The sequence below is a fragment of the Rhinichthys klamathensis genome, unplaced genomic scaffold (genome assembly GCF_029890125.1).
Source record: "Rhinichthys klamathensis goyatoka isolate OS25496 unplaced genomic scaffold, OSU_Roscu_1.1 h1tg000032l_1, whole genome shotgun sequence".
Classification (NCBI taxonomy): Eukaryota; Metazoa; Chordata; class Actinopteri; order Cypriniformes; family Leuciscidae; genus Rhinichthys; species Rhinichthys klamathensis.
This window is the reverse complement of record NW_026606581.1, coordinates 3246272-3260112: the sequence shown is the minus strand read 5'-3', so window position 1 is coordinate 3260112 and position 13841 is coordinate 3246272. Positions and strand designations below refer to the sequence as shown.

Genomic DNA, 13841 nt, shown 5'->3' with positions numbered 1-13841 from the left:
TCGCAGCACGTACCATTCTCTACATTAGCGAGTCGGTGCATGAGAGGTAGCCATACAAGGTACTGCGGGGGTGGATCTGCCATCAACACATCCAAAAACGTATTCAGCAAGATCTTCTTCTGGCAAAGCACAGATAAGACACTCTCAGCGAAAGCCTCTAAGACTTCCAGACAGGTTGAATGAGATCCCGATCGTTTTAAAGGGACTCTAGCTGTTATTCGAAACAGATTAGTGTACTCACCTGCTGAGGGAAGCATGTTCTCACAGAGTGCTCGGTGTAGCCAAACGAAGGCCCCTCGAACACTGCCGTGGGGAGCTTCAGCACCTCCCTCAGGAACTGGTCAAATTTGGCATAGACCATCACCCCATTGGAGTCTGATATTTGGGAAAATATATCTGAAAGAGAAAGAAGTGATTTTAAGTCGTGCTATGTTGTGGATAAATATTTATAACCATTAATAAAAAAGAATTTCCCCCAAAAAGTCCATGAAAGTGAAAACTTGTTTGGGGAAAAATGCATTTTTATTTCACACTAAAAATTTCCAAGATAATATAATATGATGAAAAGAAATCTTTTTTTATTTTAGATTAGTGGTACGATGCCTTTTCATACCTTTAATGAGTATTCAGCAAAAATTTAAGGGGATAGTTCACCCAAAAATCATCATTTAAGTTGTTCCAAACCTGTATGAGTTTCTTTCTTCTGCTTAAAACAAAAGAAAATATTTTGAAGAACATCAGTAATCAAACAGTTGATTGACTTCCATAGTATTTTTTTCTTCTTCTCCATACTATGGAAGTCAATGGGGCCAATCAACTGTTTGGTTAACCATATTCTTCAAAATTCAAAAAAGAAATTCATTCATGTTTTGGAACAACTTGAGGGTGAGTAAATTATGACAGAATTTTCATTTTAGGGTGAACTACTGTATCCCTAAATTCTTTTGGGAATTTAATTTTAAGTTCAGTACACATCATGTACAAAAGAGGGAGCCAAACTCTCAATGAAAAGTCTTGCATAAAAGCCCTCGTGTATAATTTTAAATGAAAGGTTTGTGTATATGCCCCCAAAATAGACTTATTTTATATCAAATCACATTTCATGAGCTTAGTCTATAAAATGGATTAATACTGACAGTTTAGTAGAAAGAAATGTAGCAATTGGCTTTATGCACAGCTGCACTGCTTCCTGAACTTTAGCCAGCTCCTTTGTTTCCTGTCTGCCATTATTGGACAAACTGATTGATCCAGGTGTGCCTGGCCTCAGTAACAATAATCAGGCACACCTGGATTAATCAGTTTGTCCAATAATGGCAGACAGGAAACAAAGGAGCTGGCTAAAGTTCAGGAAGTAGTGAAGCTGTGCATAAAGCCTATTGAACTACTTGAATACATTCAATGCTAATCCATAACATTCTGTACAGCATATGAACTCCAGAAAATATCCATAGTGTCTTTGTAAAATTATTACTGTTGAATAGCTGTATAAAAGGCATGATACTCACAACGTAATTTGTCCAGTATTTTACCGCCACACATTGTAGCTAGCATTGCCTTCATAGCAAACACTGTGAGTTTTCCATGGCCTTCACTGAAACACAAACAACACATTATTATCAGAAGACATTCTAATAACAATTCAAAGCCATGGGGTTCTTTAAATTCCAGTCAATGTTTGGACTACACCAATCTTCTTAGTCTTTATATCCAATCTTTTGGAAAAATGTGTGCAAACAGAACATGTTTGACTACATGTTAATAGTGTTAGAACAGGCCCACCCCACCGCCAAAAACCTTATTGGTACTTTTCAGTCCAGTGTTGGGAAGTATAAGTAGCCTAACTGAAAGTAGCAATGCTACAAACAACATTTTTCTGTAGCTTAACAGCAGCTCTTTTTGTTTATTGTGGAGCTTTTTCAGTTGCTAGCTACTTTTTCCAACAGCATGACAAAAAGCTACATCGCCCTTTTTGTCAGATCACGGCGCACACAGCTTTATAACCAAGCAAGCTAAAATGTCCTCTAGCTGATTTGTAGTGTTGAAAAGTCTGATTCATTTCAGTGAATTGGTTCGTTTAAATGATTCATGTAAATGAACCGGTTCAAAAACGACTCACTAATTCATTTGAGTCCATGCAGCAGCAGCACTTTTTTGTGTGATTAAAAAAAAAACATGTCTGTTTGTCAGTTTTTAACTTTTATTAGATGTTAGTTGTGCTTAGTGTAAATTTTAAATTTGATTTAAAGGAACACTCCGACTTTTTGGGACTTTAGCCTATTCACCTTATCCCCCAGAGTTAGAAAAGTCCATACATAACCTTTTTCATCTCCGTGCGTGCTATAAGTCTGTTTGACGCACCCACCGCTAGCCTAGCTTAGCACAAAGACTGGATGTAAATGGTTGCAGCTAGCATACTAAACCAAATAAGTGACAAAATAACGCAAACATTTTTTTATTTACATGTTGTGATTTGTATAGTCACAGAGTGTACAAAAAACAAAGTCACATGAGACACAGACATATTTTAACCGTATAAATACTGAGAACTATATTCTCTGAAGGCGACTATATTCTCTGAAGGCGAAGCACTGCTACTTGGGCGGAGTGATAACCGCAGCACCTGAGACGCGCCGTGGTGAGGAGCTAAGAGCGCGTCTCAGGTGCTGCGGTTATCACTCCGCCCAAGTAGCAGTGCTTCGCCTTCAGAGAATATAGTTCCCAGTATTTATACGGTTAAAATATGTATGTGTCTCATGTGACTTTGTTTTTTGTACACTCTGTGACTATACAAATCACAACATGTAAATAGAACAATGTTTGCGTTATTTTGTCACTTATTTGGATTAGTATGCTAGCTGCAACCATTTACATCCAGTCTTTGTGCTAAGCTAGGCTAGCGGTGGGTGCGTCAAACAGACTTATAGCACGCACGGAGATGAAAAAGGTATGTATGGACTTTTCTAACTCTGGGGGATAAGGTGAATAGGCTAAAGTCCCAAAAAGTCGGAGTGTTCCTTTAAAATGTAATGCTGTCAACCCTAATTGAGATCATTTAATAACACTGTTAAATGTAATCTTGCAAATGTGAAAATGATTATCCAAATATCCACTTTTCATACTGTACATTATAATGTTGTGATACCTAAATTTAGGCATCAACCTGCACCATTTACAATGATTGATTTTTGATTTTAGCATTTTATTTTTATTTATAGTAGAAAGCCCCTCACATGACATGAAGAGGAAATAAAAACAAGAAAAGTAAATGTGACCAGATCTTTTAAATGTTACCATAATGAGGTGCAATATCTTAGTAATTAAGCTATCTACCTTTTGGAACAGCCTTCACGTCGGAAAGCGTGTTAACGGTGCCTGCCTCCGCTCACTATGTTTTGGCAAAGAGCATATGCCTTCCAAACATTCACTCTTGTCACGATGCATATGACTCACAGTCCATCAGGTTTGGAGGGACATACTGCCACAAGGGACCCCCTGAGAGAAAAACAAATCTCCCTCACTGACAACACACCTGTCATAAGTAGCCACGATGAAGTTTAGCAGCAGGCCGATGGACTGCTCCACGTTTATCTGGTGGGTGGTGGGCAGCCGCTTGTTGAGCTGGTAGAAGATGGAGGACAAAATGGTCTCCAGGCGTGACACATTAATCTCTGCGTTGTGGTCTAATGTGCTCAACCCATTGTCACGGAAAGCTTCGATCATGTTCCACACGTCCACCAAGTGAACTACGACAGGAAAAGCATACAAATGAGATTATCAATAATAAATAAGAATTTTGTTGTTTTTCCCGTAGTAGAACAAATGTACTTGATATACAACCAAAGCGACTTCATACATCACAAAATACATAAATATGGCATTTTAAAGTAAAGAGAACTTGTAAACGGGACTTACGGTTGCATCGTTTCTGGACAAATCGTAGCTTACACGCCGTCCTATATGTTGAGAGGCGAATTACATCAAAGTTTTGTGCCCCTGGTGAAAATTACATGCATCAGTATTGTCACTTTCAGAAGTCCCTTGTTCAAATTAAAAATCTGTCATTATTTACTCATCCTCTTGTTGTTCCAAACTGTATGACTTTCTTTCTTTTATGGAACATAACAATAAAGTAAACAAGGATCCAGGCTGTCAAGCTCCAAAATGACAAAAATCCACCACCAGTTACGTTAGCCAATTCTAACTCTAATTCTAAATTTGGGGGCAAACAAAGAGCCAATAACTTCATGGGCAGTGCCCGGACATATATAGCACAACTGTGACTCTGGCGACCCACATTCAATTCCCGGCTCGAGGTCCTTTGCCGATCCCGTATCCTTCTCTCCACCCCGTACTTTCCTGTCTGATCTCTACACTGTCCTATCCAATAAAGGCATAAAAAAGGCCAAAGGGATAGTTCACCCAAAAGTGAAAATTCATTAATTACTCACCCTTATGCCGTTTCAAACCCGTAAGACTTTCGTTCATCTTCAGAACAAAAATGAAGATCTTTTAGATGAAATCTGAGAGCTTTCTGTCCCTCCATTGACAGCTACGCAACTAACCACTTTGACTCTTCAAAAGGTTTATAAAGAGATCGTAAAACTAATCCATATGAATTGAACGGTTTGGTCAAAATTTTCTGACGAGACACGATCGCTGTATATGATGAACAGATTGAATTTAGGCTTTTATTCACATATAAACATTCAACTCAAACATCAGTTGTGGTAAATGGAAGCTTAAGCATGTTTGCTTGATGTGCGAGAACCAATGAGGTTCATTCTTGTTACGCAGCACGTTTGAGCTTCTGCAAGAACCAATGAGTTTCATTCTCGTGTTACGCTGCACATTTGAGCTTCCGCAAGAACCAATGAGGTTCATTCTCGTGTTACGCAGCACGTTTGAGCTTCCGCAAGAACCAATGAGGTTCATTCTCGTGTTACGCAGCACGTTTGAGCTTCCGCAAGAACCAATGAGGTTCATTCTCGTGTTACGCAGCACGTTTGAGATTCTGCAAGAACCAATGAGGTTCATTCTTGTTACGCAACACGTTTGAGCTTCTGCAAGAACCAATGAGTTTCATTCTCGTGTTACGCTGCACATTTGAGCTTCCGCAAGAACCAATGAGGTTCATTCTCGTGTTACGCAGCACGTTTGAGCTTCCGCAAGAACCAATGAGGTTCATTCTCGTGTTACGCAGCACGTTTGAGCTTCCGCAAGAACCAATGAGGTTCATTCTCGTGTTACGCAGCACGTTTGAGATTCTGCAAGAACCAATGAGGTTCATTCTCGTGTTACGCAGCACGTTTGAGATTCTGCAAGAACCAATGAGGTTCATACTTGTTACGCTGCACGTTTGAGCTTCTGCAAGAACCAATGAGGTTCATTCTCGAGTTACACACACAGCACGTTTGACCTTCCGTAAGAACCAATGAGGTTCATTCTCGTGTTACGCAGCACGTTTGAGCTTCTGCAAGAGGTTTGTTCTCGCACGTCAAGCAGGTTCGGTTGAGCTTCTGTTTATGTTCACCGATCAATGTTTAAATGTGAATAAAAACCTAAATTTAATCTGTTTATCATATAAAATGATCGAGTCTCTTCAGAAAATATGGACTAAGCCCCTTTTTAAAGTGTCAAAGTCGTAGTTGCCTAGAGACTGTCTGGAGAGTTCAATGGAGGGACAGAAAGATTTCATCAAAAATATAATCTTCATTTGTGTTTCGAAGATGAAAGAAAGTCTTACTGGTGCGACTGCTCTGTTAGTGCGGTTCATTCGAATAAGTGTGAACACTGCCATCCAAACCCTGGTGAGCACCAAACAAGCGGACCGAGACTAATGGTCTCAGTCCACTTGCAAACGAACTCTGGTGTGGTTCGACTAAATGATAGAATTTTATTTTTGGGAGATCTATCTTTTCAGAAATGTGTATTCTATGATATGCACAAAAATACTCTCGTACTTTGTGAATATATACAATAAAGCAGCTATGTAATATTTGTACTGCATAGTTTTAATGTGTCCATCAACCTGGTTCTGGTGTTTTCTCAAAATCAGTTTTGCCTTCCAACCAGAGATGCTAGATTGTGCCAGTCTATTGCCCTGTGGCAGTGAAGGGTGAATAGGATTCGACAAGGCCTCTGTGTATGTGTGTGTGGTGAATTGTGCAGGAAATGTTGTTAACTCTGAAAGCAACTCACTCATCTCCATGAAGAGCTGTCTCTTCTCCACCATGGACTTGCTGCTTTTACTTCCCTCTTCAATCATTCTACACAACACAAACAGTCCATTTAATACCACAGCCTCATTACGAACACGCAACTCACACTTACAACAAAAATCACAAGATAGCATTTGAATACGTGTCTGCAAATATTTTAAATGTATTTCATAAATAATTTACAAAGACATGTCAATACAGCTAAAAAGAAACAACAGCAATACAGCTATTAAATTAATAGTTTTAATCAAGACTTTAAGCAAGAGTCAATCTATATTCCACATTCATATTCCTGGATCAACATTCCAATCAACCAATCAGCTGAGATTCTATGGCTTTTTACTAGCATGACAGTTTGCATATAAATTAAGTGTTATTTGTATTTATTATTGAGCTAATTATTCATTTATCCAACGTTTAAGTCGTTATCTTTACTGCTTCGAAATACATGCTGTTAATTAAAACACTGTAGAATCATTTAGTTACTGTAAGAATAAAAACAATATTATAGCTATAACACAAAATAATTTCATAACCACAGTGAAGCCAACATGACGAATTAAGTTGTATGCACATGCCTTACAAAGCATAAATCTGTATCCAGATTTCAGAAGAATTATTTCGACATTTGTAATACAAAATGTTGAGGTGTCTCGTCCGTCAGCTAATATTCGCTACTGTAATGAAGATGAACGTGACTTTTAATAAGCAGGGGAAATTCCCGGCTTTAAACAAATGTTTAGGACGTTTGCGTTGTAAGAATATACCGGGAGATCTCAGATATGAAAACGCTGACTCTTTAGGTAATGTTTTCCCATTCAAATCAAATGATTTCCTATTAATTCAATAGAATGTGAGGGAATACAGTGGCTTCACTTTGTTTATGACGCCATGAGAAACCCAGCTCTCTATCAGTGGTTAGCACTACATTTTCTGATAGGAATGTTGTTCGGACAGGAACATGTTTTAACTTTGCTAAAAACCAGCCAGTCACTGTGATTTTGCCAACTCATGTATTTCTTCAGTCCATGGAAACTCCTGAACACTCTATTACTCACCTGTCAGGTTGGCTGGGACTCAGAGAAGGTGATGCAAAGGAACCAGGAAGCTCCTACAAAAGGAAAAACATTTTGATGTTGACATCTGGGGAAATACCCCTCCGCCTAATCCAACCCACACACAGATACAAAAATAAACCCTGGAATAAATCCCCCGTTCACAAAAGGGCATTTGAGTTCTCTTGCCTCTATGCAAGTGCTGATTATGTATGACAATAGTGTGTGTACAGGCTGCATCCTGTGAGCTAATGAAACAAGAGCCGCTAAGGAGCCACTTTAGTGACAGGCAGAGAACACATCAGCAATGAAGGAAGAATTCTTACTATAATGACTGTGAAAAGGATTACTATATTATATTGTAGATTAGCATTTGCGGTGAATAAAAGTAATGTGCAGAGACAAGAACAACTTAATGACAGTGTGTGTATATACAGTATATAATATTTAAGTAATATGCAGTTATTATTGCTCTCATGTAACTAGTTCTTCTTACATCATCAACAAAGCATTACATCAGCTGTCAAGTCACATTTACTTAATTTTTAAAGTGGAAGGGATTTTTTTTTTAATTCAACTGACTCAAAACTTTAACAAAAACATTTGTTCTCATTCATTCACTAATTCAGTGACCATTTCTGCAGGTTACAAGTTGTGTGAGTGATTCATTAATCGTTCACTCAACCGTTCACAACCTTTGTAAACAAGACTTTTTATAATTAAAAAATGTGTATAATCTAAGAGAGTGTTTAAATATAAGCGTTTCTAAAAGTGACAAAAATGCAGATTTCTTTTCCCAAAACTGCAGAGCAAAACTGAAATCATGCGATTCATTCAGTTCATCCACGATCAAGTTGATTCATAACAAAATGTTTTGTCCTGTTCAGCTGCGAGTCTTCAAAACAGCGACTGAATTCAGAATAGCATATTTCTATTTTTTATTTTAGGTCTACTATTTCTGCCAAATCTTTATGTATCATATATTTATATACAGGGCTTTTTCAAAGTAATTAGCCACTCAGCATTTTCACATTGATACCATGGGGAAAAACTGCCATATAGATATTTTTAATATTATCTGATAATTAGGCAGCAGGTATATTAGGCTGCAGTCACTTTAAAACCCGACGCACAGATCCATTATTACACATGCGTTTTCTTTTTCAACTATTTATGCTCACGTAAAACATAACTGACTGTGTTTACAGGAATACTTGCCAAGACCGGCATTTTGATATTATTTTGTGTGTGTTTGACTGTTTAAGCGCAATAAGCAGCTAAAAAGAACTCACTTCAGTTTTGAGAGGCGGCTTTATGTGCGTGCGAGCACTTTGGGTGTGAGCACAAAATCTGCAGGAATGACTAAAATTATGCGCAATACGCACAATCGACAACATTCAAGCCCTGAAACATCAACAATATTCATGCGGAGCAAATTAAATGAGTGAGTGAGGGGAGGCGGGTTTGTGTGTCGCTGTCGGAGAGATGAGAGCGCAATAAAGCGCAGATGGTATCGTGTCTATTCTGTATAAAATGAGTATTGGAAATGTTTCATATATTTTAGTATCGATATGTATCGAAAAATCTATATTTTTTTGACAACACTACATTTGCTATTGCTGTGATCTCATGAGAGTGACAACCTGGTTGTCCCGCCCTCACGCCAGTAAACATGTCATCAGAGAAGAGAAGAGACGAAGGAAAGTTATTTTTGATTAAAGATATGAAAAAGAAAATAATGATATGCACAGATAAATCATTTATAATATTGCAATATTCCATTTAAAAAAAAAAAAGAATTGTCCATTTTGATTTCATGTTGACTTTAGTGACAGAAACTTCAGTGAAATAAAAATATATGAGTCAGTGCATGGAAGTGAACCGGATTCGTTCACTGAAAAGATTCGCTCAAAGGCACCGATTCGTTCAAAAACACCACTAGAAAGCATTATGTCATTCCTGACCGTAAAAGACACTGCTGACGTTATGACTTCTGGCTTCAAATCATCCCGTCCCGTTTTGCTAGTCTAATCGCATCTTGCAGTGCTACTACTGAGTGAGTGAATGTAAGGCCCACTGTAGAAGATAGAAGTAATACACCGCACCTCTACAATGACTCGCGCTTTGACGTGACTCAACGTGAGGATTTTTCATTACCATCGGAAATACACTCTGTACAAACACTCATAGCCTATTTAAAATAGCAATACACCCACAATGACACCGTCTAAGCATAATGCATACTGCCATATCAAAATGTTTAACTCTGTATTGAATGTTAAATAAATAAGATGCTATCAGGTGCATAAATACATATAGATCCACAAGATGATATTCTGAGGACGCGTTTGGTCGTGTGCCCTGTTTGTATTTGCGTCTGAATGTGAAAGAATCATAAGCGGATGATCTTACCAGCGAGAGGAAATCACGCAGGTCGCGCGACCATCATCAGCATCTGATGAGAGCGATCAACGGTCTCGCACTCGATTCCTGGCGTATCATCATCATCTTCATCATAGCTGTCTTTCGTTTCACTTTTTTTTGTTGTTTTTTTAATATAGACTTACAATCACCGACCTAATAATACGCAATTTGGCAGCGCTGCGCTTCCCCATCGTCACATTTGTGCCGTGGTTACCGTTCGTTCCGTTTGATTCGGTCTTGTAGGAACTGCAGCACAGGCTGCGCGAGCGCTTCTCTGAGCATCAGCCAACAGCAGAGGACAGCAGAGCACTCCTGCCTTTCCCATTACTGGTGCATCACTATTGCTCTTCATATGCACGATTATTACAAAGCCATTAGCCGACCGTTAGTTTTATGCATATGGGCAATGGTGTGCAATGTGCTTGCTCAAATATTGAGCAGCTGTATTCTGCATGTATGCTTATTATGTCTACGTCAGACACATAAAGATGTTTATATATCTAAAGGGCCTTAATATAGTGCTAAACAAAACAGAATAAAAGTCCTCTAACCCAGGCATAAAATTGATGCTCTTTTGGTGGAAAATATGGTAAAAATCATAACAGTGATCAGTTGACTTAACTTTAAAAAAATGAGGAAACCTGTTGCCTTAAAATGAATAAGTAAATAAACTTCATGTGTATTAAGACAATTAAGTTATGTGAACTTGACAATTCCACATAACCTTTTTTTCAATTACGCATTAAGTTTATTTAATTTTAAGGCAACAGATTTCCTCACTTTTTTAAGTTAAGTCAACTTTATCATTTTTACAGTGAATTTAGCCTATTATTAATGGCATAATAACTGCATGTGAAGCTTTTATGTAATGTCATGTTTTGATGACATGCAATGTTGATGAGGTTGGTCAATTCAGTGTTCCAATGCTAAAAATCCAGAGAAACACCTGGTCACCATTTCACCTGGTACTTAATTAATTTGCTAATTAAAATAATGTTTTAGTGAAAATTTGTGTTCTTAATATTTTTAATAATTACGTAGTAAAAGCAATAAAAGCCGTACCATATTGAAAATCAGCTGAATTACATCAAAAACACCCCCATCACTGCATTTGTTTTACAGCATTTTATTCATATTGTTTCTTGATAAAATACACTTTGCTTACAAGTGCTGATTACAATTACTATCTTACATTCACCTTTATTTTACATAAAATATTTGACTTTTAAAACATAAAAATAACACACATTGTGTTCTGGAATACCAACACCTCCTGCACTAAGAATCATAATCGTATCATTTCACGGTTCCGCAGGGGAAAACATTGACTCATTAATTAAAAATCCAAGTGTTTTGTAAAATGTCACAGGCATATAAGGTTGGGGACAGAGGCAGTGGTAAGTCATGCATTGCAACTCTATCAAAGGAAATGAAAGCAGTAAATAAACAACGACAGTTAACCACTGGTGTTTTCAGGTCTGACCAATTAAAATATTTCCAAGAACCCAAATATCAAAGATTCAAATCAGTTCTAAGGCCTAATATAAATGGAAGTATCACAGTTATATTCTATGAGTCTCTTGAATGTTTATATGCTGCATATGTATATATATGTAAATGAAAGCGATAATTTCCCATTGAAAGCCAGTTACCCGAAAAACAATCTCACACCCAAAGACATTCAGCACAACCCAACCACCACGCTAGTAAATGTTATTCATACAACACTAACACTATAACCTGATGGATTTTTTTCTTTCTGTAATAAGCTAGACTTCGAGTGATCAATAAAGTGAGCTGTAAGTGTCACACAGATATTATTAGTCAATTAAAAAAAAAACTGTGAGGGAACATCAATTCATTGCAGGCAAAACTAGCCACACAAAAAGACTATCACAAGGGCCCTGGTACAAAAAAATGTGTAAAAAGTTTGTACACTTAGTTCAGACAAAGGTATACCAAAATGGGACAGCCAATATAAAGATATAGTAAATACCCTGTTTCTTAAATGTTTCGTAAAATGATTTGTATATAGACTTCTTTTTATTAAAATATATTACTTAAAATATATTACTTTGCTTAACTAGGCAGACATTAAAAACAAAAATTGATTATCTAGTTACCATAAATTGACTTTGGTATATTACCAAGCAAATCTTATCTAAAATTCGTTTACTTTTCTATTGCCTGGAAGGCAGACGATAAAAAAAAAAAAGACTAATTCAAAGATGCAACGAGACATTTTTTTTTTAACATACAGTACATAGAACTATTGGTATCAAAATGTATATGTTTAGCAGAATTGTTTCAGGAAAGAAATTGAACAACATTTAATGTTGCAATATGATTAAAATTATGATTTGTGTTGGACAGTATTTCTCAAACAAAAACCCAATCAGACAAACGGATATGTGTAGGCAAGATACAAGAATGCTTTGTAGAAAATGTTTGTACATCTCAAAGAAAGTCAGTATTTACAATATAAAACAAAACAAAAAAACTTCATATAATCTCCCTTCTGAGTGTTTAACTTCATTGCTCATATAGTTTATCCCTAAAAACTAAGGTTACTGGGAATACGTACTATTCCAATTATTGGCAATGTCATTCATGTGACGTAAACAACTCAAATGATTAGACACAGGCTATTGAAATGATTGAGACCTGTTTTTTTTTTCTCCTGAGAGGGTACAATAGATTATCTGATTAAGAAGTGCTTTAATTCTCTTTATCCTTACAAGTCATTTTTTGAAGGTATAGCAAAGGTAAAGTCATTTTCTGAACATAAAAAAGTGCAACCCTAATAAATCCTATTTTTTCTGATGATGTAAGGGGCTAATGCTCTTAATTTTATAAATATACAAATTATTGCCATTATTGCCTAAGTGAAACCCATGTAAGAGAAGTGCTAGCCTGTTAACGTATTTGACAAAACTCCCTTCTCTCCCATAAATAACTTTTAACAGTACCATATAAACCTAGTAACAAGGCAGGTTAATATATTAGGTTTACATATTCACAGTAATTCTGGAAAGTAATTGGTATTTCAGTTGTGTGGTTCTTTGCTTGAGTCACAACAAAGGCTGAAACCAACCGAAAAATAGTTTAGCAGGATAAGCAAACACTAAATATTGATGTTATATGTTTCTAATCCAGCAAACTAGTGCGAATTGTGTGTAAAAGATCCATAATCTGAGGGGTGGGAGGATGGGGGGGTTAGGGGGTCAAAATTTTTAACATCTACAAAAATAGTAGTATATTGATTTCAATTTCTGAAATTGTTACAAAAATATTAAAGAAACGAAACGAGCTTTAAATATTGCCACTTTTCAATATTGAGTCTTGAGTCTAAAGAAAGGTGCTCAATGAATGAGAGGAAGAATTATTCGGCATTGCACATTTTGCATGCCTCATATTCTACTATTCTAATTGTGTTTGTGCTGTAAAGAAATGGGGCACAATGGGGCAAATTCACTAAACAGTCGCGCCACTTTTGAGCGCAAAAACCTGCATCTTTTTTTACTAGCCATTCGCAATCCAGTTTAACCAGGCGCTTAAAGCACTGAAACGGGTGTCTGGATTTCAGTAGTGCAGCCATACTGAACAGACCAAGTAAAGCTTGCCATATCACGGAAGTCTGCTGCATTCTCCACAACTAAGTACTCAGAACTAGAGGTCTTCACGGGTCCACTTGGATCCAGAAACCCAAGGTCCGACCCGAGCCGCTACAGGTCCAAAACTTTGACGGGTGCCTCGGACACGGATCGGGTTCGGTATTAGTGGCCTCGGGTCTTGGGTAATTTAAAATAAATATGCTTTTTCAGAATGGACCCGAGAAGACCTGAATTATTTTAAACTATGTCGGGTATTTAACATAATTGTATTATTTAAAACAATTCTATGACAAGACTCACTTTTTCTAAGATCTGTCTGACGCTTCTATGTGCAATGGATTCTATGCACAGTTGCTCCAAATATTTGCCTACCGTTTTAACGAGCACCGTCAGCATGGATTTTAGACTCACTGCTTGCAAGATCTTCCATGGATTACGGTGAACAATGTCAATTGAAGTGCCACCTCTCACACCCTCTAGTAACAAGGAGAAAGGCTTTAAATCGGATGTTTCGAGTTATGTCGACAAGT

At 37.2% G+C, this 13841-nt stretch overlaps 1 protein-coding gene across 10 annotated transcripts in view; it reads right to left on the bottom strand.

Annotated features, from left to right (window-relative positions):
- dtnbb (dystrobrevin, beta b) overlaps window positions 1–10139 on the bottom strand; it is a 39782-nt gene extending 29643 nt beyond the window's left edge. For 5 of the 10 annotated variants that reach the window (XM_056245593.1, XM_056245596.1, XM_056245590.1 and 2 more), the window contains exons 1-8: window positions 9686–10138; window positions 7277–7329; window positions 6199–6266; window positions 3913–3993; window positions 3530–3743; window positions 1506–1591; window positions 242–396; window positions 14–119 (exon numbers count right to left, since the gene is read on the bottom strand). In XM_056245593.1, coding sequence (XP_056101568.1) covers window positions 14–119; window positions 242–396; window positions 1506–1591; window positions 3530–3743; window positions 3913–3993; window positions 6199–6265 — 709 coding nt within the window. In that variant the 5' untranslated portion in view covers window position 6266; window positions 7277–7329; window positions 9686–10138. Of the gene's footprint in view, window positions 1–13; window positions 120–241; window positions 397–1505; window positions 1592–3529; window positions 3744–3912; window positions 3994–6198; window positions 6267–7276; window positions 7330–9685 lie in introns of all 10 variants that reach the window. The other 5 variants (XM_056245594.1, XM_056245595.1, XM_056245592.1 and 2 more) reach the window with 4 other exon arrangements.
- Between the last annotated feature and the right edge of the window lie 3702 nt (window positions 10140–13841).